At 37.8% G+C, this 25,222-nt stretch overlaps 1 protein-coding gene across 1 annotated transcript; it reads right to left on the bottom strand.

The window, feature by feature from the left end:
- Positions 1 to 24,803, bottom strand: LOC111573454 (interleukin-31 receptor subunit alpha). Its single transcript, XM_055005906.1, has 15 exons — positions 24,473 to 24,803; positions 20,726 to 20,836; positions 19,176 to 19,335; positions 17,730 to 17,893; positions 17,481 to 17,644; positions 17,073 to 17,238; positions 14,428 to 14,510; positions 13,885 to 14,116; positions 10,213 to 10,401; positions 9,948 to 10,052; positions 7,124 to 7,270; positions 5,500 to 5,631; positions 5,305 to 5,401; positions 5,054 to 5,135; positions 1 to 3,041 (listed from the first exon to the last, which is right to left on the bottom strand). The coding sequence occupies exons 2-15, from the start codon at positions 20,775 to 20,777 to the stop codon at positions 2,415 to 2,417; spliced, it is 2,400 nt and encodes a 799-aa protein (XP_054861881.1). The 5' UTR covers positions 20,778 to 20,836; positions 24,473 to 24,803; the 3' UTR covers positions 1 to 2,414.
- Positions 24,804 to 25,222: the final 419 nt, after the last annotated feature.

Here is a 25,222-nt window from a genome sequence, read left to right as displayed (position 1 = left end):
TAGGTTTCCCCTTTTTATTGTTTTTCAACCTTGAGTCATTGTTTTTCAATTGGGCATTTCACAAGATTTTACAACAACAAAAGACTCTTTCACGTCAAAATGAAAACAGTTCTACAAACTGATGTCAATTATTTTAAAAACTCAAATGTAAAATACAGAAATATAGGCAATGGAAGTGCTGCTTGCATGTTAAGGCATCAATAAAACAGTATAAAATGATATATTCTGGTACTAGATGATGTTTGAATGATAAAAAATGAAACTACTCATGCTGTTACATTAGGCTTTAAATGAAGATTTTGATTTATTATGAGAAAGGCAACATCTCATGAATCTGATTTAATATGTCACAATTTTGACACGCACTGGGTATTTTTATTTGAATCATTTCTGTCTGAAATGACAGCCCCCTATTCTAAAATATTAGTCTGTTTATGCTGAATTAATAACTATGCAAATTCAATTATACTTTGTTGTAGTTTGCCTTTTCCAAACGCTTTTACTCAGTATTTAATAAACTCAACCTTTAAGGGATTCTATTGTTTTTATAATTTATAACATTTCATCTATTTTTTCTTTTCTTAGGAGAAATATGCTTCCACATTTACAGGCTCATTTCAGTGGATATATTTTTGGCATGTCACAGGAAGAACAGCACTGGTGCATATAATAAAATTAAACTGGTTGAGGTTCATATTTCCAGCTCACAGAGATGCTTGAGTTAAAACTTAAGTTAAAATATCTTTTGCACACATACTGATTAAATGATCCAGTCTATGAAAAATAAAAATAACCTGCCTGGCTGAAAACGGAACTTCAAACACCAAAGAAATAAGTCCAAACACTAAATCATCACACAGTAGATTCACTGTTTTCATGTCACAATGGTGTTTCATACATTATATTTTAATGCCTAAATGTCCAAAGAATGATGAATAATGAAGAGTAAAACCAAACACAACTTCAGCTCTGAAGTAATCACATTTAAAAACACTGCTGTTAAAATGGCCTGTTGTACAGTCCAGCAGTGAGCAGCGTTTTCACTATAGGTGGGTGACAAATTAAAAGAAAAATCAGTCCACTTAGAAGGAAGGCTCATTGCAAATCAATACAAAGCTGATCTGACAGAATGATAAGATCCATCCATAGTGCATGAGGGGTCACTGAATTATTCAATAAGTATGGAAATGATCTGATTCTTACTTTTGCAGCCATCAGATCTCAACCAAACTGAGCAACTATAAAAGATTCTGGATTAACGTGCCAGACAGTGCTCTCCACCACCATCATAAAAACATCAAATGAGGAAATATCTTCTTGAAGAATGTTGTTTCATCCCTCCAATAAAGTTCCAGAGACATGGAGAATAAATAAACCCATCTGTACAAAAGTGGTCTGATTCAGAGGTCTGTGAGTTTTCACATCTTGATGAGGCAACAAGCAGAACTCTGCAGAGGCCAGAGAGTGACTGCAAAGGTGTAAAAATGTGCAATATATCAAGGAGAAAAGTGCAAATCAGCCGCATGCAACAAACAGAAACAGCTGGCGGAGGGAAATAACTGGAAATATACAGGAAGATTTAGAAATGCAGGCAGGTTGCAGGTTACGTCAAAAGTTCTCCATTTATATATATATTTTTCTACCTGGTGAATAATCACACACAAACAACAACCCAAAAGTAAAGCTTTTGGTAGCAGCTTGAGTTGGTTTCAGATGTATAACAGCAACATTCATAAAGGGCAGTGCATTTAAAACAGAAAAATAAAGCAGCCATTCTCAAAGATAATTATGCAAGCAGCAGATTGTGTTATTTACATTCCATTTAAGGTTTGGCTCAAACATACAGTACATATATATATATCAAATTTGTGTCTGTAAAATGTCAAAAATAACATTTTCCAAACTTTATAATGGCTCAAACACATTCAAAAATATAGCAATCAATCACAAATAACAGTGTCTCTAAAATATATATTTTACATTTCATCTCGTCAAATTTCTGTACAGGCTTGAAAGTGCATCATATTTTCTATTATCACTCTCAGAAAAAAACAAATCTAAGTAGTACTTAAATGCCTACTGATGCCTGTTCACATTGTTATAGCTTTGTAGAAAGATTGCAGTGTCAAATATAGAAAGCATTTGTTGCACAACTCACAGTAAAACAGTTAACATGAACTAATAATAGCACATTAGCAGTTCAATTTGTGTGTGTGTGTGTTTTTTTAACAATTAAAAGTGCACTTTGGCTGATGTAAGACATCAACTTCAAGGAAAATCTCCCTCAAGTTAGAAACTCACAATTACAGTCGGATTATATTTGAAGATGCCATCAAAAAGAAGAATTAAAACACTAAATCTGTATCCGAATAAGCATCCACTGTGCATATTTACAACTTAAAAACAAAAAAAATCTAATCAGAGGAGATGTAAGGGCCACACTCCACAGGGCAGTAGGAGATATCCACAAAAACAGAAGGAAGAAAAGATGAAAAGGACGCAGGAAAACTGTCATCGGGGTGAGTTAAGGTGTTGGGTTGGAGTGAAAGCGGCGAGATAAAGCTGCTTTGAGTAAAAGGATGTTTGGGTGAAGCGACCTCACTGCCAAAGTTTAAGAAGGAAAAAGGGCTTTGATGTTGTTTGGGACAAAGACTGAGAGATTTCTGTTCATCTGCTGGAGTTAAATGTGAACTGGGAGGCTCCGTCACTCCATTGCTAATGCTGACGGAGCCTGGCTGCCAGTCGGTGGGTTGACTGCGATTGGAGGGTGGAGGAGGATGTTGAGGGAAGAGGATGCTGGAGTAGATGGAGGGGCAGGTGGAGAGATCTTTGACGGAGGTCGTCTTGGTTTTGGTTGAGCTTTTGGTGAGCATCTCCTCTGATATTCCAACCGGAAGCGGAGATTTCAGAGTGGAGGAGTACGTTTGGACCCTCTGGTAACTGGGGTCCTGATCTGGGTCAGAGTTCTGCAGCTCACCGAGAAAAATCACCTCAGAGTATTTGATTTCAGGCTTCTCTGGCACCACGGGATGCTTCATACTCTGAGGATAAAAGAAAACAGTCATGAAATGTAGCTGTTTTTAAATCTGTAGAAGCACACAGGCTAAAAGTCCTGCCGTTGCTGCCATCTAGTGACCCAGTTTTGCTGATGTTTTGTGTAAAAGTTGAAGAGTTTGATGTGTTTGTTCATTCATTTCTGCAGGGACAGCACATGATTAAAAGTAAATGCATCAGAGAAAGAGAAACCACAGAGCAATAACTACACTTCATAAAACAATGCAAAGCTTAAAAGGCTTTAGTGAGATAATAAGAAGAAGATAATAAATAAAAGGTAATCACTGGTGGTGACTTCAGCCAAACCTTGTGCTGGTTTTATATATTGCAAAGCTTCCTGAATCTGTGATGTTTGTGCGGATGGAATTGCACTTTTTCACTGTTTAACAAAGAAAGCAGACTGACCAAAAGCTGAACTATGACAGCAAATCACCTCTAATAGATGCTCTGTTCTAGTCCTAGCTGTATTACCGCTGCCTGGGTGAACCAGGGATCCTCTATGAAGAGGGACTGCAAGACTATAAATAATTATAAACAACGGGCACGCATTAGAGTGAAACAGGAAATTGCCTAAACTGAGAATTTTTATTGATTTCTTCATTTTAAGAATATGACAGTCACAAGTATTTAAAGATTTGAGTGCAATCACACCTAAAGGTGGAGAACAGAACCTTTACATATAAATGAACATTTGTTATATTTATGTCAATGCTGATGAAGTCCATCAGTGTCAGATAACGTCTCTGTATTTAAGAGAAATAAAATGCTTTAAATCTAGTGTCTGCGGGAACATTTCTACATTGGTGCACCAGCATTGTTGTGTTTCACATCAATCAGCTGTAGTTGATTTTCCAGCCGAAGAGGGGCGTAAGAAGTATGGTGTAAAAACTCAGGAAGAAAGTTTCTGATGCTCAAGATAAAAAAAAAAAATCTAAAGAAAGAAATTCAGGTGAACTAATTGTGTCTAAAACTAAAAGCAATCAACAACAAAGAAAAACACTTTAGGCGTAACTGTGCTTTAGTACCGTTGTTGTAATTACTCTAAATGCCAGAAGAGGGACATAAAAGTTCCACACTGCAGATTTAAGATTGAACTTAACTGTACAAACCATCCTTCATGCTGTTGATAATAAATGTTTTTACTGTAAGACACAATAAACAAGAGGAATAAAAGCAGTAAAAGACTAGTTTTCTCACTGCTTGGTAATATTTTCTGTTAATTTGGGTATTCTATGCTGGAGTGAGACTCTTCCTTGTAGCTTGTCTGCATTTTTTAATTAAAGAGACCAGCTTTTATATCCCTATTATTAGCGTTAAAGTGCTAGTTAATGGACACATTTCTTATATTTCCTTATTACTGACAAATCACAAGAATTTACTTCTCAAGTCACTAGTTTGTACTGACAGAATCTTTAAAAATAGCTTATAAATAGGTAATTTTACTAAAAAGAAAAAGAAAAAACAAACAGATAGCAAATTTCCTAAAATAGCTTGCTCTTTTGAACAGCATGGACGTCTAGGACAGACAGGAATAGGCAATTTTATATCAGGCTTCAGCTACACAAACAATACAAGGGAGTGGGATCAATTCACTGTCAGTTTTCTTGTGATTTCTTCAAATAAATAAGTAAATAAATGAATAAAACCCAAGAGCAGATCCCTTTAAAGGACCAACGTGTGGGATTTAGTGTGGGATTTAGTGGCATCTATGTTATGGAGAGTTTGCAGAGAGTTTTTAGATGCTGCTTAAATGCAAAAACATAAAAGTTCCTCCTTAGAACCAATGTTTTGTTTGTCCATTCTGGGCTACTGTAGAAACACAGTGGTACAGGAGCTGAATGTCTCATTCTAAGGTCATTATACACTATAGAAAACATAATATTGAATACTATTTTCCATTTCTGCTATTAGAACCTCCTAAATCCCCTACAGTTGACCTTTAAGTAAATGTTTGGTTTTCAGGGACAGAGAAGGTGTTAATTAACTAGATTTAAATTACCTCTAAATTAGTTTTAGGGTTCCAGCGGGACAAACTGCTATTTGATGGATCTGGGACGTCTTGACACAGCTTCTGTTTCACTCTAAATATCACAGAAAAAGAGAGAAAAAAAACATAAAAAGAAATAGAAAACTCATTCCAAACTAAAGTTTTCAGCCATGTTGTTTTGTGCAAAATAGGTTGAAGCATAAAAGCAGGACTTTTGTTGTACATTCTGGTGTATGTTTGTTCTACAGAGATAGAAATCTTACATCTTACTCTGTGCCAGACAGGCCATCAGCACCAGCGCCAGCGAAGTCAGCATGAGTGGCAGGACAACATACATAAAAATCGAGATTTCTTCAGAGCCTTCACACATACAAAGTTGAGTTAAACACAGAACAATATACGTATTTTTTGTAAATTTAAGGGTACAGTGTTTGTCGAATGTGTGCCCCAGACTTCACTTATGTGCACAATAGCTTGAGTCCCAGCTTCTCCGGTGCCGGCGTCAGTGTTGACCCGCATGAAGATGTCGTAGTTACCAGGCGACAGATTCTCCAGAGTGTAGCGGTGAGCATGACCAGGCACAAAAACGCCTGAATTAACAAGGACAGGCATAATTAACAAAACGTGATGAGGTAGGAGAGTCATCAAGATGGAACAAATAGGAAGAAAAACTAAACAATGCAAGAAATATTCACAAATTTTTAAAGTTGTTCCTGCTCTAAGTGTCAATTCTATCCTTAAAAGGACACAAAAATGAGAAAATATAGTGTGTCTATGCAGATTCTCAGTCATCCAGATCATTTTTATTCTACAGACTTCAGTAAAAAACAACTAAACTTCTCTTTAAGTTCTTATAGATGTTTTAATTCTCATCCCAGAGGCTCAGAAGGACCAAAGCAGTATTTTTACTTTAAGACTTTGAAGACATTTTGCTGCTAATACTTTGATTTTAGCTGGACTTTTCAATGCTATTCTGGTACTTTCACTTTCAGAATCAGAATCAGAATCAGAATCAGGTTTTATTGCCAAAGTAGGTTTTTACATACATAGAATTTGTGTTTTAGTGCATACCAGTAAAACAGTAACATAGATTTTTTAAAAAGTGGTGCCAGTTGTAGGTATTAAGTGAAGTAGTGTTATAAGTCAGTTAGCTAGTAAAGGATCTAAATAAGGGGTGTCAAGCATACGGCCCAATGGACGACTTTGCAAAGTGTAAAAATTACAGAGGTGAAAATGAATACTTACTGTGAAAATACTGAAAGACATTATGCAATATAAGTTCAGTCAGTAGCTTCAGTACAAAAGAGTTTGGTTTGGTGAAACTTTATTGTTCATGCACTGCCACAACTTTTATGTATAATTTTTATGTATAAATTTGATACGTTTACGAAGCAGGAGGATAACTTAACCTTTTCCTCAAAACTAGTTTGTTTGGTGTGTCAGTTCAGAGTTGTGGAAATGAATGCAAATTTAAAATAATCTCTAGATCTTGACAAGTTGTTTCGATCATAAAGTAAGAAATTATATTGTTCACTTCCAGATACCTGTGACTAAATGTTTTGCACCTTTGTAAATACATGATCTGTGTAATAAGTGTAAATGATAAACTGAGGCATAATATTGTTGAAATTGCACTTTGTTGTTCATAATGTTTGGTAAAAAGATAATTCATTAAATGTGAACATTTTCAGAATGTATTTGTACTTTTTTTTGCACTAAAACAAAGGAAAATATTTGGAGTTGTCCTTATTTCTTGGTTATTCTGCTCTGATTTTACTGGTCCAGCCCCCTTAAGATCAAACTGATCTGTATGCAGCCCCTGAACTAAACTGAGTTTGACACCCCTCATCTAAATCTTCTTCCACCCTTAGGATTCATGCTCAGCATCATGTGCAACACAGACGTCTCTTCCACAATTTACAGAAATCCATCTGATTGTAGTTGAGAAACGTCACTATAAACCAAATATGTCAGTTCCATGTTGAGACTAGACCAAAATATCCTAACAAAGACACTTTCCACCAGGCTTTTTAATGAATTTGTGTGCAGGCCTGCTGTGCCTCAGTGTTTGGTATCACTCACTCCTTGCCGGTTGGTTTCTGGTTGTGTAGTACAGACTGTAGTTGCGCAGGAAACCACGAAGCAGCTCCACAGGTACAGCACTCCAGCTGAGCTCCACCGAGCTGCCGGAGATCCGCAGCACTTTCACATCAGGACCAGCTGATGGCGCTGTGTGGATACAGACATGAGAGCATTTAGTGAGATGGGGAGTTCAGCTTTCTTTATGATACCAGCAAGCAAGAGAATAAAAGACATAGGCACACAAATAAGGCAATAAAATTAGTAAAAATAGCAATAACAAAGTAATCAGAGTATATACATTTTTAACAAATGAACAAACTAAAACAAGCCGAGGAGGCAAAATAAGACAACCTTATATACCTAAATTGGCCTAAAGGATGAAAATTAGTCAAGTATTAGATTGATCTGCATGTTTTTCCAGGTTGCAGGTGCACAGTGATAGCAGACAGCCAGGACCTGCAGCATAATTAAGTAATCTGAGCAAAAGAAGCAATGGCCCACATTAAAAGGCAGAATCTTACAAGCAATGTAAGATCTGACTAAGCTGTGTTTGTCTTGTTTGCAAGGGAAGAGGAAGATAGTTTTGGTTTGTGGTTTGTTTTTTGTCACCTCCCTGTGGTCTGGATTATTGTCACGACTTTATCGCCTTAACAGAGTCAACGGAAAAATACAGCGAAAGCAACATCTGGAATCAATTCTAAACCTTTAAATTCTTACTTTTCTGGCCAGATTTTTGGCCTTTGGACTCATCATGCTCACCAGTGATGAGATGATCACTCAAGTGTGCATGACGTCATCAGCTTTTATATCAGCCTAACAAGCTTTAATCGATCTCGGTCCGTTGAGAATCAAATTCCATTTATCAAGCACTTAACAAGAACCTTTCAAACGGTGCACTTTATGAAAGCTGTTGCTGGACGGAGGAGAAGGTTTTCCTACTCTTGTGTATCCAGAAGGAATGTATCCCAGTAAGAAGAAACAAATAATAGTATCTTAAAATGTGTAATCCGTAATGCATCTTTGCTCTTTCGCCTTTTTAAAGTCACATTTTCATCATATACTTTCTATTTTCAGCTGAAATTACGCCACCATGATGTTTAGCTTCAGCAGAGTTTTGCAATACTTTCTTCTATCTTTCTTACTCTGAAGTATTGCAAAAAAGAGAATAAAATCAACATAAAATTGGTATTTTATTGCCTATAGAGCTAAAACCATATTTCTTTTTAGATGTCCGCTGTTGTCCAATGAATATTAATTCCACTGAGAGACATTTTTGTTCATTATGATAAACACGAGTACTGTTCTGCAGTTTATTTTGAAACCCATACACATCATCCTGCTGCTGTAAATCCTGACTAGAGTCCAAAAGCCTGAAAATAATCCCTGATAAATGCACCATTTGGGTAACGTTTGCTAAAATAAAAACAGTGCTGTAGATGTTTTTGGGAATTATAGACCTTTTTGGGAAAAATGAAAATATATGACACATCTGTGACCTGCTTTTGTTCTATTTATGTCAGCTTTCATTTTCGACAAATTAACCTATTCATTTTTTGGGATGCTTGGTGGTTGGATTATTGTCACGACTTTATCGCCTTAACAGAGTCAACGGAAAAATACAGCGAAAGCAACATCTGGAATCAATTCTAAACCTTTAAATTCTTACTTTTCTGGCCAGATTTTTGGCCTTTGGACTCATCATGCTCACCAGTGATGAGATGATCACTCAAGTGTGCATGACGTCATCAGCTTTTATATCAGCCTAACAAGCTTTAATCGATCTCGGTCCGTTGAGAATCAAATTCCATTTATCAAGCACTTAACAAGAACCTTTCAAACGGTGCACTTTATGAAAGCTGTTGCTGGACGGAGGAGAAGGTTTTCCTACTCTTGTGTATCCAGAAGGAATGTATCCCAGTAAGAAGAAACAAATAATAGTATCTTAAAATGTGTAATCCATAATGCATCTTTGCTCTTTCGCCTTTTTAAAGTCACATTTTCATCATATACTTTCTATTTTCAGCTGAAATTACGCCACCATGATGTTTAGCTTCAGCAGAGTTTTGTAATACTTTCTTCTATCTTTCTTACTCTGAAGTATTGCAAAAAAGAGAATAAAATCAACATAAAACTGGTATTTTATTGCCTGTAGAGCTAAAACCATATTTCTTTTTAGATGTCCGCTGTTGTCCAATGAATATTAATTCCACCGAGAGACATTTTTGCTCATTATGATAAACACGAGTACTGTTCTGCAGTTTATTTTGAAACCCATACACATCATCCTGCTGCTGTAAATCCTGACTAGAGTACAAAAACCTGAAAACAATCCCTGATAAATGCACCATTTGGGTAACGTTTGCTAAAATAAAAACAGTGCTGTAGATGTTTTTGGGAATTATAGACCTTTTTGGGAAAAATGAAAATATATGACACATCTGTGACCTGCTTTTGTTCTATTTATGTCAGCTTTCATTTTCGACAAATTAACCTATTCATTTTTTGGGATGCTTGGTGGTTAGCATCATTGCCTCGCAGCTAGAAGATCCCTGGTTCGCATTCTGGGCCTGGGATCTTTCTGCGTGGAGTTTGCATGTTTTCCTTAAGCATGTGTGGTTTTTCTCCCACAGTCCAAAAACAAGTAAGTTGGGATAGACTCCAGCACCCCTGTGACCCTAGTGAGGATTATGCATTGTATAGATAATGAATGGATGGATGGATTCTTTGGTGTTTTCATGGGATCTTTTTACACAGTAATTCAGTAATATCCTAGTGAAGGCCAATAAAAACCAAAAAGCTCGGCATGAGACATAAGGCAACGCACTTCCTTGTCTTGTGTAAATCTGGAGCGTCCTGTTTTTCCCAACATCTTGTTCACCGTACAGCACTTTGACAGAAACAGCGTACCGTTCCATCGGCTTCAGTCCCTCTGAAGCAAGAAGAAAAGCACTTGTAAGGGATCAGCACATTAGTTGGCAACTTGTTGATTGAGTATGATGATGTTCTGAGGTAAGTGCTTCACAATTTCAGTTCTAAATAAACAAAACTAACATCTATTACAACACTAGCTGTAGCTGTTGCCTGATTACCTGTGATGACCAGCGTTGTGCAGGAAGTGTTGAGCTTCTCCCAGCACAGGATGCTGCTGTTTTCCTCTCTGACAGCGAACCACTCCACCACAAAGCCGCTCACTGGCTGCTTAACCGGAGCCGTCCAACTAACTTCTATGCGGCTGTCATCCAAAGGCCTTGCAGCGATTTGGCCCGGAGATGGAGGCTCTGAAGAGATGGCGAAGAGAAAGATGTTGCAACAAATAGATGATTATTCCTACTATCAATCAAACTAAATACAGAGAAAATAACTAATTACATAAATAAAGTTTGCACCACAAACATTTTGTATAAGACTTTCAAGTATCCTGGTTGGTCTGTAGCATTGTTAGTGTTTTTTTTTGTTTGTTTTTTTGGGATGAAATTTAATCTGAGTGGGAGAATATTTTGAACAGTGCTTACAATAATGGGACCTTCTTTTTGTTATCTGCTAATAAAATGGCAGGGAACAGAGTCTTCATACTACTTGTTAATTATTTTGCAGATGGCATACAAAGACTCACTAGAGCTCTTTGCTGGGCTGCCTAAAAGATATTCAAGCCTAGATGGATTTAAACTTTCTCAATATTAAGGAAAATCCTATTGATACCTTTGATTTTGGTCAGTTGGACCTTTTGAAAGACCCCGAAGGCACTGTTACTTTTGATAATTCCTTGAAATTTAAACCAAGGTGAAACCTAGTGTCCATCCCTAAGATTTTGGAAAGGTTGCCTTTACTACCACTCAGTTAGACTATTTCATTGTTTTGTATGTGAATGTAGAACAGTCATCTCATGTAACTCCAGTACTGGCCTCCTGTCCATTTCAGGATTGATTTTCTGATTTTATTTTTTGTTTTTAAGTGAGTTGGCACCATTACAATTAGAAGAACTCTTACATTATCACACTGAAGTTGGAGCAGTGAGGTGGAGCAACCAGAAACTCTCAGATGTTCGGAGATGTCTGGAACAGTTTGTATTTCCATGTAAGAAACTGCTCAAACTTGAAAAACTTTTAAGTTGCAGCTAAAGACTCTTCTCTTTGGAGCTTGGCATTTTGTGGTTTATTGTGCCAAGTCTTTCATTCTTCACGATTATATTGTCTTTTTTAATTCAGATTTGTCTTGTCATCATTGTGTTTTATGGTTTGCTGTTTTTTTTTTATTATACAGCACTTGTTTGCTAAATGTGTTTTACAGAAAAGTTTCTTCATTCCATTGTTTGTGCTACATCACACTTTTCTTCTGTATTGTTTTGTCTTGTCTTTCAAACAGGGATCATAACACACAGTTTCAGACAGTCTCTGTTTGAAGCCATTCATACTGTTGGACAAAACAGAAAAATAATGACAGAGACCTTGAAGGAGCCTCACACACCTGGATGATCGCTGCATAACGCTGGCCTCACTGGCGCGTTGTCAGACACAAAAAAGTTGAGCACTAGTTTGTCTAAGAGGCAACTAGTTTTTGTTCCAACAGCACAAAGTGGTGGAGGTAACAATTCAGAAGTGACATTCTGACAACTGCTATATTGTTAATCATAAAGGACGCTCACTGTTTTAATCGGCTTCACATCAAATGAGGAAATATGTTTAAGAAGTTTTGCAGCAGTTATTGTTTGCTTAAACATAATTAAATCAACCTCTCTGTCAGATGTGTAATAAACATTTGTCAGCTGCTCCCTGGGGTGTAACCTGTCAGTACTTTTTAATTAAAGTTGTTACTGTAACTGCTCAGGTGTGATTTAATGAATTATGATGAACCATTTTGCTTTTCTATGATTACCTTTTTGCTAACAAAGGACCAATCTTAAGCTAAAATGTTGCTAATATAATGTTCCAAGTGATTGTTGTGTATTTTACTTTTGTGTCTGCAGGTATGTAAAGCAGACTTTCATGAATTAACTTTATTTGTTACTGCACCAACACATCTTTGCAATACCTGTGGTCAAATTACAGTTTAAAGCTTTTTATCACGGCACAAAGCACAAGGTGTGGATGTGTGTTTACACCAGTCAGCCACAGCATTAAAACCACCTGCTTGATATTTCATACTTCCCCATTGTGTTGCAGCAGCTTGGTAATGTTGGCTTTCATCTCACAGATGCTTGATTTTATTGAGATGTGGGGAATCAGAAAGCCAAGTCAACACTTTGGACTCTTTGTAACGCTCGTCAAAATCATTCCTGGTCTATTTTTGTAGTGTGGCCGAGGGCATCACCCTGCTAAAAATGGCAACTGCCAGCAGGGAATACTGTTACCATGAACTCTCGACTCAGAACATTACAAACACAATCACACTGTCAAACTGCCATCATCCAGATGGTTCATTAGACTAGGCCATCTTCTTCCATTGCCCAGTTGTCCAGTTCTGATGCTCATGTGTCCATTTTTCTGTGAGGGTCAGCAATGACGCACTGGTTCATCTACAGGACAGGACAGGAAGTGGACCCCACAGATTACCCTTCGCTGGTTCGCCAGTTGTCCTTCCTTGGATCACTTTTGGTTGGCACTATCTATTGCATGTCAGAAATACCCCATAAGATTGCAATGTTTTGACCCAGTCTGACTGTACACTTGTTCCTCACTATATCCTCGCCCTCTACAGGTGTCACTGTAACGATATAATCAAAGATATTCACTTTAACTGTCAATGATTTTTAATATTTTGACTGATCAGTTTAGTAACTTCACAATCTGTCTTAGCCCATGATGCAGCTAAACATCCATAGGTTATTCCACCTCAAATTTAAAAAAAAAAAAAAAAAAAAAAAAAAGTTCATTTCTGACCATCTGATATTTGTTTCTCATATACTGTTATTCTGGAGTCACAGGTAACATCAGTTTTTGACTTAAAAATTCCTAAAGATGGGGTCATGCTGACTTTTGCATTGTTTTATTCAAGCCAATCTGTGGAGCAATGTTCAAAGTGTCATAACTTGAGAAATAATGTAGCTAAAGTCCTGAAATTTTTCAGGCCCATTGATATACACATATGGGCTTTAATGGTGGAACCATTTCTATTAGTCCAGTGAACAATATAACTCTTCCAGTTGGGACACTACTGGAGTGGTTTCCTCCATCATACCTGCTCAATGCATGTTTAGATAATGGCCATAAGTGCAACAAACATAATTTTTATACTTTTTTCTCAAAAAGCATGCCTCTGACTGGCATCATATTCTACATTTTAAAGCTCCTATTGATGCCAATCACAGGGAAAAAATACATCTGCCTCTTAGGATGAAAAATAAAGGTTTTGTGGTTGGTGGAATATCAGAGTTGAAGGAAACATTGATATTTTTTGAACAAATTTGCAACATCAGATTATTGGTTTGTATTATTCTATCAAAGCAGAGTTGTACCATTAAGGAGCACATGTACATATCAATGAGCCTGAACATTTTCAGGGCTGTAGCTACGCTATTTCTCAAATTGTGGCACTTCAAACTTTGCTCCACAGATGGATGTGAAAAAAATGAAACAAAAATCAACATGATTCCACCTCTCTTTAAGAATTTTTAGCTCAAAAACTAAGGTTACCTTTGACCATATATGGTCAACTCAAACAATATTCGCTACTTTAAAAAGTCAAATTGAAGATGGTCATGCATTTGGTGAATTGAGGTGGGATGACCTCCATGGCTGAACTCAAATGTTCATCTGCCGGCCTACCTATCTCAGAAGCCCCAGGGAGCAACATTCGGGCTGGTGGTGAGGTTCCTGCAGAGGTGGAGGCCGTCAGAGCACAGGAGCAACGTTCAGCAGGCAGAAACAAGCTACAGGAAGTACTTGAACTCTGCAAATCTCTGCAACTCCCGTGATCGCTCAAAACCTGAGCATTTTCTGTCCAACAAGTCACATTGTAGAAGAGAACTCTGCCATTGGCCAGAAAGTGAGACAAGGGCTGAATGGTGAAAACACAAAGAGAAAAGAAAAACAGAGTAAAAGTAAGTGTGCTGTGATATGATGGAGGTTTTAATCAGAAAATCTTGCATATAAACAGAGACTCAACCTGAATCAAACAGCAATGCAACAAATGCGTAATTTCAAGAGAGACACATAAACAAATTAGGGGACAGCATTTGGGGAGACAATGATTAAGAACTAATCAAATCCCAAAGATTATTAAACTGTAAACTCTAAAGCTCAAAGCGATAGTCAGAAAATATTACATCGGCACTCACGACTTGTACGATTCAACACACAAACACGCACCTTCCAAAGCAAAGTGATGAGTCTGCATCCATCTCTGTTAGTGTGTTTCACTTGTCTCCAGAATACTGGTGCTGCAGAGGGAGCTGGTAGGTGGAAACATATTAAAATATGATTAGAATAAATAAAAGGAGACACACCAGGACATGGAAGGAATACAGGGACACTTTCTTTCAGCTGTGAAAAGCAGAAAATAATTCACATTTGCCTTCTACTGCAGTGGTTTTTACCCTTAAAGCATCTCTTTCTCCTTTGCGTTTCTTGCCGCTGATGTGACAACACCAGAGGGAAACATGACAGCATTTCATAATGATTGTCATAAAAGCTGCAGTTTATTTATAGACGATGTATGATTCCTAAAAGACTCTGGCACAGATGTTCTTGGTCTGGGGACAAATACTCGTAATACTAAGTGTTTTTGTTATTTGTCAGGCCACGCTCACTCTTTCCCTTCTTGTTTCCTGTCATGTCTCTATTGGCTACTAACACCATAACAAAGCAGGTCTGGGCACGAAAAATAAAAGACTCGGATGGAGCAGCAAAGATTACATCCGTTACGCCATAGATCAGGTCTTTCTTTAAGCTATAACAATGTTCTCTTTCAGCTCTTCATGTGTAATAATATCACGTTAACCTCTGGTCTTTTCCACCAATGATGTTTTTTACCTGGAAGAGTAGAATTGTGGGTACATTATCCATAGATATTCCCTACTTGGATAAGTTTATCTTATCTTATCTTAATTCAAAGATTCTGGATGTATCATTGGAGCTTGTCCATCTCGTCTACATGTGGCTGGTAAAGCCACCTATCTCCCGGTATATACTGTAGTAATATGGGATGCTACTATTAGCCATCCATGGTTTATTTGAGCAATGATCAAAAACTTTGGATACTGTCTGCATGGAGCGCATCACGGTCACATGCATGCAAAATATGCAAGTATTAACTCTCATAAATCTGGGGACAGTGTGATTTTGTGCTATCTCACATGTTTTTGGGGACTATTTGTGATTTCTTCATGGACCACAAACTGGATCAAGGAGCAAACATCACATTCTGTGTCATTCAGCAGCCGGGATCATCCTAACTTCATGTTGAGGATCATCACTGGTGATAAGACGTGGAAGAAGAAGAAGAAACAGTAATGAAAACTAAAGTTTCTAAAACTGGACAAGTTGCTTCTTGTTTTCCTCAACATTGTACATCGAGAGTTCATCCCCACAGGGTTAGACTGTCAAGGCAGAGTTCTATAGTAACATCCTGAGGTATGTGAAGGGAAACATTCAGTGCAAATGACCTGAACTGCGGTCCTGAGATTACACGTGGTTGCTCCCAAGCGCTGTGCAACCAGCGACAGCATGGTTTTTGTGGCTACAATAGTACAGCTGTCTCTCTCCACTCATCCTACTTGCTAAATTTGACTCCCTGTGACTTCCTCGTCTTTCTCAAAAAGAAATTCATGTTAAGGGATTGTCCTTTTGACACAGTTTATGAGATTGCAAATGGAGCTTGGCAGCAGGACTTCCAAGAAATGATACAAGCCACACAAGGAAACTACTCCAGCGAGGAAGGTGATCATATCTAAATCAGGCACAGTTTTTGAACTTATTGTTTTCTTATTCTCAGCAGGAAATCTCTGATCTCGGTGTCATAGTTGTGCCTCGTTTTTGTTTGTTTTTTTCCATCAAAAAGAGAGAGCTGAGGTGGTTTGGACATTGAATCAAGACATATTCTGAATATGTCCAACTGGGATTAAACCATCGACAGACCCTAGCCTACTATTACCAAAAAAATAGATGGATAATAATAATGATGCATAATACTTATGTAACACTTTTCAAGACACTCAAATCCTCTGAAGGATGGGGGTAATGTAGTCATGGGTGTGGGAGTGGGTGAGCAGCAGAATTCTGAATGTACTGACGTTTCTTGAGCACTGTGGAAGACGTGACATAGAGAAGACTGTTGCAGTAGTCGAATGTGAAGAATGTATGGATTTCTGCAGCTGAAAAAGACAAGGATGGATGGAGGCAGGAAATGTTTTTAAAGTGGAAGAAGGTTGTTTCAGTGATTTGCTAAATATGTTGGTCAAAGGAGAAGGTTTGGTCAAAGATGATACTGAGATTTCTGATGTGAGGGGAAGTGAGTAGAGTTGTGAGTGGAATCGTCGATGTTGAGGGAGATATTGTGGATGGATTTGGTGATTTTGGACTTATTATGATGATTTCAGACTTGTCAAAGTTTAGCTTGAGGAAGTTTCTTGGAGCCACAACTTTATTTCTGTGATGCAGTTGGTGACAGTGGTGATTGTTTTAGATATAGAGTGGGATGTCATCGGCAAAACAGTTACACAGCAGCAAAACAGCAAACCTGGATGAAAAAGATGTAGACTTATTTGTTTTCTGCTGCTTTTCTGCCATCTTTCTTACACATTGACAGCTTCAATTGTATTTCTTAAAGAAGCTGGTCTCTTAAGGGTGAAATATGTTTTTCTTAACTGCACATAAGCATGAGTTGTTTATGTGGGTGTTATTTTTAACTTGTAGAAATTATGGGTATCACATGTACACACCTTTTGTTCTCTGTTTTATTATGTTGCTATGACTCATTATTATGTAGGACTGTATTAACTGTCATCTCAGCTCACCGTCCTCTCCTGTCCTTCCCTGAAGTGCGTTGCTCCATGGGCTCCATGGGCTGGCAGGGCCCTGGTAGCGGTGGCGAAGCCGGACGATGTATGAGGTGTCGGGTCTGAAGAGACAAACCAGGACCCTGTAACCCTTCACTGTCACATTTCTGACCTGAACGTCGAGCTGTACAAAAAAGAGAAGATAAAGTACAGTGAGGATTAACTTGTTCTGTCTGTTGAAAATGCTGAGGAACATTTTAATATCCATGGAATATTATAATATCAAGAAAAGTGACGTATTACACAGCCAGAAGAAGGAGAAAAATTATGTCATGGGGTTTAAATACTGGAAATTTTTGATTAACTTTGAGAAATGGTACCCATGTGTGCGATTTTGTATGTGTGGATATTGCGGAAGTGACTCACCTGCCCCTGAACAGTAAACTCGATTTGAGAATTCAGCTTTCCGTCTTCGATTTCGGAGTCAGCCACGGGAAAGACGGACAAGATGCGACTCCAGATTACATTCAGACACTGAGAGGAGCCATGGACAGCTTTTACGCTGTTCAAAATCGCTGGAGGCAAAATCACTGAAGAAGACAAGGGGCAGAGAAATGAGGAAGAAGAGTAAGATGGACAATGATGGCATGGGCAGAGGAAGCACGACAGCCTCACCTTCTGTCCTGCCGGGCTGACATCGAGGAAGCGATGAAATGTTTCGACTTCCACTGTGTGCTGTGATGGTGATGCAGAAGATAATTGTCACAGTTGAGCGACCGAGTCCTACGGTGCAGTTGGTGTCAGGCGTGGTGCAGGTGAACGTCTTCGGAGAGCCGTTTCTACACAAACACAGAAACACTCTTCATTAGAGTCCTGCCCTGGGAGCAAAAAATAACCAATACAAAACAACCAACCCTCACAGATGCATGTTCAGTCATGCATATGTTTCAGGCACACACATATCCTTGCACGCACATCACAAGACCACACACACACACACACACGGCATACAGAAATATCAGAATTGTTACCTCCATTCAAAACATTGTGATGTAACTTATTTTGGGTTGGGCAATGAAAGATCTCACCGCATCGTCTATAAAATTGACAGCGTGACTCTCACCTTCTAATTGCATCAAAATCACTGTCAAGGCATTGCGCAATGCAAGATTCAAAGCTGATAAACACAAAATAAAAATGATAATACCAGCTCAAACTTGCAAACGCACCTGCAGGAGCATGGCGTGGTGCAAACTGCACACAGAACAGCCATCCTGCACAACTCCTCTCACTGTGGGGCGACAGTGCCAGCCATCGCTGCCCTCATCTAAGACGGTATCAGCCCGTTTCCTGTTCAGCAGCCGCTCAGTGGAAAATTCTTTTCAGCTCTACGAAAGGCCTCAAACTGTTCTTCAAGTTGAATTTTACTGTGATCAAAAAGGCTAAATTAAACCTGTTTGTCATCATCTCTCTGAAGAATATCTAACTGATAATAAAACTGACTGATAACGCAGATTAAACTTGCAATAACTGAACTTGTTTTTCTGTCACTTGCTTGAAAGTGGGCAGAAGTTTTAAACGAAACATCAATAAAAACCCAGAAGTCATGCAGCAAATGTATAATTTGCTTGGAAGTGTGTTTCTGGTCTCTTGATGAAGGAAAGTCCATTTTTCCTGCTTCTTTTAGCTCAGTTTTGAGTCTCACAATGCAGAAAAGTTGGGAACCTTTTGATGCTAGATGCATTGCACCCAAAGTGAAACATGGTGGAGATTCCATTATGGTGTGGGGTTCCACTTGTGGAAACGTTGTGGGCAAATTAGGACTATTTAATTGTTCCGGTTTGTATATGAATAACAATACAATTTTTAATTTGAAACAAGTTTCTGACAGATTTCTAAAATATTTGTGTTTTCTCATTTTTATTACAGGTGGTCTAATAAATTTGTGAAGCATTGTTTATAGAGAATCTATGACACAAAATTTAATATTGTTTTTTCCTTTAATTTGTCATCTATCTGTTAATCTCCAGTTATATTCTGAATGTCCTACTGGTTGAACTACTGGATTGCTCAAGTGTGAATTAAAATTAAAAAAAAAAATACATCAATGTTTGCTTGCACCTGGGCGTCCTCTGAACCTGCAGGGTGTAGCTGGTCGTGGTGGAGTCTCCCGGCTCCCAGCTACAGGTGACGTTACCCCGATGCATGAACTCACAGCCGATCAGCCCTGGAGGTCGAGGGAAAGGCCTGGAGGTTGTAGAGGAAACAGCTGGAGGGAGGACTGGAGGTGGAGAGAAGCTGGAGTTAATGGCATGGAGAAGCAGATGCTGCAAGTCCTTAGTAAGGAATTGAAAATGTGTTGTTATTTTAAATCTCCAGGCTAAAGAAAAAAGTCATGGATCCAATTTTTAAATAGATTTTTTTTAAATACACAAATGGTAAAGCAGAAAAACATCACGCAAGATTCATACAGATCATGCAATTAATGGCAGCAAACAATAGAATGCGACAGATTAGTAGAAAAGGAAAAAGGATTTTTTTTCTATTTTTTTCCTGCATGCCAGCACTTGCATCTTAAAATAGACCTTAGATTGGTTATATCTGATTGAATATGACATATCTTGTCAAATATCTACAACAGCTCTTTGCCTTGAAGCCTCAACGGAAGCTCAGACAAGATGGTACAAGACAGTTGTTTTGAACTGACTCACTTTTATTACATGAAATGTAACCTTTGCATTTTTAAAGTGAAGTTGCTAGTGATCAGAGAAAAAGATATCAAGGTGCTAATTCAAGAGTTAAACCAAAAATCTTGCAGCAAGGGTGCCAAAAAAGGTATGGTATGTAGAGACAGTAGAATTCTGTGACAAAACAAAATGAAAAAATTGTGAAAAAAATTTCAAAATTTGGGTTTTTTTCGTTAACTACAGTCAAATAGTGTAATTTTACAATCACATATGGTAAAAGAACAAAGATCAAATTGTAAAAATACAGTTTTGTATAATATGTGCTGTATTGGTGTGGTTTCTTTTTTGCAGTTAATGTATAAATTAATGCAAATTTCTGTGATTTCACTGCATAGTTTTAGTAATTTAACAAAAAAAGAGACATTTTATAAAACAACTGTAATTTAAAAAAAAATACAGTTAAAAACTATTTAAAAGACATTTATTTTGTTATAATGTTAACCAGGAAGCATATAGATGCTCTGTCCATAAACTGCACAAATGGGACAAGGTGCTGCAACCACTAGTGTTGCTTTTATTACTGACTTTTTTAAAGAACAAAAGAAACTTCAATATGAACTAACCATTCTATTGTTTTGGAATGTTTTATATTACAATGTCTTAATCATGTCTGAAACCTTTCAATGAATTTTTGGAGTTTAATGCTGAACTAAAGGGCATCAGTATATTGTCAGAAGCCACTGAATTGGTTATTTCTGTCACAGGGTGCAGGGCAGGTATTGTACAGTCGATAGAAGAGGGAGCTGAAAGCTGCTATAAGATGACAAGTTTTTCCTGCTTGGTGACCTCATCTAATCTGCACAACGAATCATTATCCTCCTCCAGTTATAGTTTGCATCTGCTGACCACTAGTAGCACAAATATCAGCACATCATCATCACATCTGCTGTGGAACGTTAAAACCAAGAGGATTCTGAACGTTACCCAGGAAAAGTCCAGCCCCGATCAGGCAGAACACAGCTGGACTCCACTCCATGAACACCAACCGAACCGATCTCTCACTCACGTTGTCCCATCACGCTGCACTGTGGAACGCTGAAGAAATTTGTGAAGATTCAGCACAGGAAAGTGACAAATTTAGTGGTTACATTGCAGCATTTCCAGTAAACTGCTTCCTAGACAGTAAAACAAGTTTTACTACAACATTCGAGCCTCAAGGTTACGTTGTCACCGCTTGTTGTTTGCCATTGCAACATAGGAAATGTATCAACCAACATGAAACGCAGCAGTCTGAGCCAGTGTGACTTCATAAAGTGGCTTAGCATGTGTAATTAGGTGTATTGGGACCGACTCTTTTGACCTTTTAGCGATATCAGAGTATAAACTTCACCTGGATGTGAGAGCTCAATGTGCTGGTGACACTAAAATGATGCAACTCCAGATTTTCCTTTAATTCAAAACCAAGGTGTGAAACAGAAGCATTATTGTTCACACCTGTTTGTAAAATCTAAAAATAGAAGCTGTGCAATAAATCTTGTAAATCATATTATTCAGATTGCAATATCATGAGTCAAAGATGTTAATTCGACTCATTAAAATCCTTTAATAAATGCTTTGCAAAAAACTAAACTTTAGGTGATGTAAGTGTTCATTAACGTCTGCAACTGTATAGTGGGATATAAACCATTTTAAAAAGTTAATATATGGCTTGTAAATGCCACATAGAAATGTCTGGAAAATGTTTTTCTACAAATATGGCAAGGAAATGTTATGCACCCACCAGAAAACATAGGCCGGCAGCTTTCTGACAACAAAACACAAAACTAGAAGCATCACAAATGCATTTTCATGCTCAGTAAAAGTAGAAATATCACTAAGGAGGGACTGCATCCATCATTTGTAGAAAAATATAAATGTTACGAGTAAAATGCACTAATATCACTGGTTTATTCTCACCGGTGCGCCATTCTTTTAATGTGGGAGCCTGCTGAATTAATGAACTATCTCCTCTTGGTAACTTTTATCTCTAACAATAGGTCATATTTTATAAGTTGAGTACTATCAATGGAATTTTGTACTGGATAACATTCGATTGTGTAGGTGGACCTCATAAACACCCACACAGCTAACAGGCATGAGAACAGCCCCTGTGTAACATCACTTAAATGCCAAATATTTCAAAACTGCCTCATCTTACAGTAATTACATTACTTCTATAATCAATGGAACAAGTCAGCACACCTTTCAGATCCTAATCTTCATGCGCCCTCTTTTATTTTTAACGTCATACTCAATCTTCTTTTGCATTGCATACACCATTGTTGCCCAATACCATTCCTGAGGAACTATTTTTCCAGCAGTTCTTTGCTGAAGGCGTACAGACGTTACTCTACCTTTCCCTCACCTCAAAGGTGTTTTATGGAAGTCAAGTCAGACCCACTTATATAGTTCACTTTTTATTTCCTCAGAAACTGTGATTTCATTGTTAAACTGGAATATTCCTCTTCTGAAGACTGGGAGTCATCTGGTCAGTCAGTATTTTTGGTATGGACAGGGTTTCATGGTGCCATCTATAAATATGATCCCCACCCCAACACCCTTTACACTCATGCCAGCTCATACCATCCCACTCCCACCTCCACGGTTCACTGTAGTCGTCCTGCAGAGCCATGACTTGTCAAAGAATGTGCTCCCAGTGTTCATCAGGCTTATTTTCATGCATTTTAGCAAAGTTTAATCTTTCTTGGATGCCGTCTTTACAGTTTGATGTCATGCAAAGTCCTTCTCACTGTCCAAATTGTCACACTGATTTCCACTAATAGCTCTTGTGCCAAAAGTGAAGCAGTTCTTTTTCCATCTTTGTGAAGTCTCACAATCATATTTTTCCCTTTGTCCGGGGATTCTTTTCCATGTGGAGTCATGATGCAAATATGAAGACAAACATACAAAACTGAGTAAGTTTTGATGTTCAGAGACAACTTTACAACCATGCTAGTGCTGCTAGGCCAACCGAAAATAACAGCTGTACTCAGTTTTGCGTGAATATGCACAGATTTTCTAACTTTTGTCTATCTTCCGTTGCAATAAATGCTCACAGTAGAGCCTGTATTTTCAGGATGGTCTTTCTAAAGCATTTGTTATTGACGTTCACAAGAGCAAATACTCTACTTTTCAACTTAAGAAATAGAGGAACTATTGAGAAATTATTCATTTTTAAATTGTGTGACATTTAAGTGGTATTGTGCAGGGGTGTGCTCACTCTAGTTTTACTCTGAAACATTTTACATAAAACTGCTGAATTCAAAAATTTTATTTTCCTTCCATTTTCTTCATTTATTTCATTTTTAAAATGCATGAAAATAATGAAAGGTTTTGACACCACAAACCCAAACCTGATAGTGTTGTTTTGAAAAGTTATTTTTCTCAGGCCAAAACCTCAAAGTAATTGTGGTTAACTGTTAAACTATATATTAGTTTATACTGTATATAAACTAATATCCGCCAACCACTGGAATGTTTAGAAAAAATGTCAGGTGTCAGATGTTTCTAAAGAGGCATTTTAATGACTTCATTTCATAGAGACAGTGGAGACAGACAGGAAATGTGGGAACAAGGAGGTGAATGATATGCAGCAAATGTCTGGAACCAGTGTTGTATCAAAAGCATTATTGTCTGCCTAAAATTCCCTGCCATCTACAGAAGCATTTGCATTATTTTACCTGCTCTGTGTCTCAGTTTTTGACTGATCCAGTTGTTGTAACCAATTGAAATGAGCAATTCAGCTCATGCAGTGCAGTTTTCAAACTGACTAATTGTTTTTGATGCAATAAAATGACATAATTTTATATTTTTAAAGGTTATAGCTCATATGAAATTTGCAAAAGATATATTTCATTAAAATTTTATACATCAACTCCATCCTTAAATCATGTTAACTACAGTTTAAACAAGGATAATGTATACATCAAGCTCATATAGCCTAAACATCAGAAATACTATGACAGTTTTGCTTATAATCATCCTAAATGTCATATCTGATTACGCTACATCATATGAAAATAACACACACACAATTGCACACTTGCATAATGTAAATTGCATTTTGGTTTAAGATCTCTACCTCCTCATTTATAACAGTGCGACTTTTTTGTGCTGATTTTCTATTGTTTCTTAAAGTTTTGTCCTTTTATAATGTCTCATTGTTATTGCACAGCTTTGAGAACAGACACTTTGCATTTCGCTGCACAAACTGTATGACCAAATTGAAAACTCTTGAATCATGACTCTTGACTGTATAAACAGCAAACATTCATTTTTGAACGTTTCACAAAGTCATATTTTTGCCACAACTGCAGACACACATCTAGGCGTATCTGCACCTCATGAACAGCTATAGAAACAGGAAAATACAGTTTTAAGAACTGATCACTTTCGGTCCAACACCGGGAATCGAACCGAGGACTCAGGAAATTTGCGCCCATGTGTTGTGTGTCCTAAACAACCAACCGGCAGCCCCAACTGTAGCTAAACTAATACTTCATAATGCATCAAACAATGACAACAATATAAATCATGATAATTTTCATCGCATCGCCGGTGTCACATTATTTTATAACCGTGCTGAAACAAAAAACAGCAATCTAGAATATTACTATAAGTGAAAAATACAGCAGCAGTGACTGAAACACGTGTCTGTACGGTGTTTGAGTGAAAATCCAGAAGTCTACCTACCAGAGAGAGCTCAGGGCAACGCGCGTCTCGCCGACTTCATCCAGCGACGTTGTGCAAAAACAACAAGCACATCTGTGCCTCCCAGCTGTCTGTCATCACCTTCGGTGCCCAAACTGCGGTTCGGGGTCCCACTGACGATCTCATATGGGTTCCTGATTTCACTGAAACCCCGCCTCCAAACCATAAAACAGGAAATAGGTTTTGCTTTCTGGAATTTCTCTCTCCATATCCATGACTGAATCTGGATTTAGGGACCTCATAATAAGCAAACATCCTTAACGTGGTGTATTTTATTTCCTCCCTGTTGTTCATTTGCATTAATGCTCTTTTTCTCTGCACAGCTGACTCACCCCATCTTTGCCTCGTGTTAACAATAACCACATGAAGGATGTGTGCAGCCGGATGCCTCCAAGCAATTTGAGCTGCAGTTAGAAACACCTCCCCGGCTGTTTGCTTTGTTTTATGGTCTAATGATGCTCCACTGATGAAGCACAGTTTCTCATTCACTGTTACCGAAAGCACACATGGTAATGTAGGTGGTTTATTTCATTCATTTGTTGGTCCAACAGGCTGTTTGCTGCTTTAGAATGAAAGGGTCAGATGAAGTAGAAACTGTAGTTTTCCATGTGTGCATTAAATCCAGGGCAAGGAGTAAACGCTAAAAACAAAACTTGTTAAACAATCTTTTAACTATTTGCTGTTATTCACAGATTTTCTCTGCTTTGTTAAATTAGATAATAAACTTAAATA

Source organism: Amphiprion ocellaris, chromosome 20, assembly GCF_022539595.1.
Source record: "Amphiprion ocellaris isolate individual 3 ecotype Okinawa chromosome 20, ASM2253959v1, whole genome shotgun sequence".
NCBI classification, from domain to species: Eukaryota; Metazoa; Chordata; class Actinopteri; family Pomacentridae; genus Amphiprion; species Amphiprion ocellaris.
The sequence above is the reverse complement of the archived record's forward strand: the minus strand, read 5'-3'. Positions and strand labels throughout refer to the sequence as shown.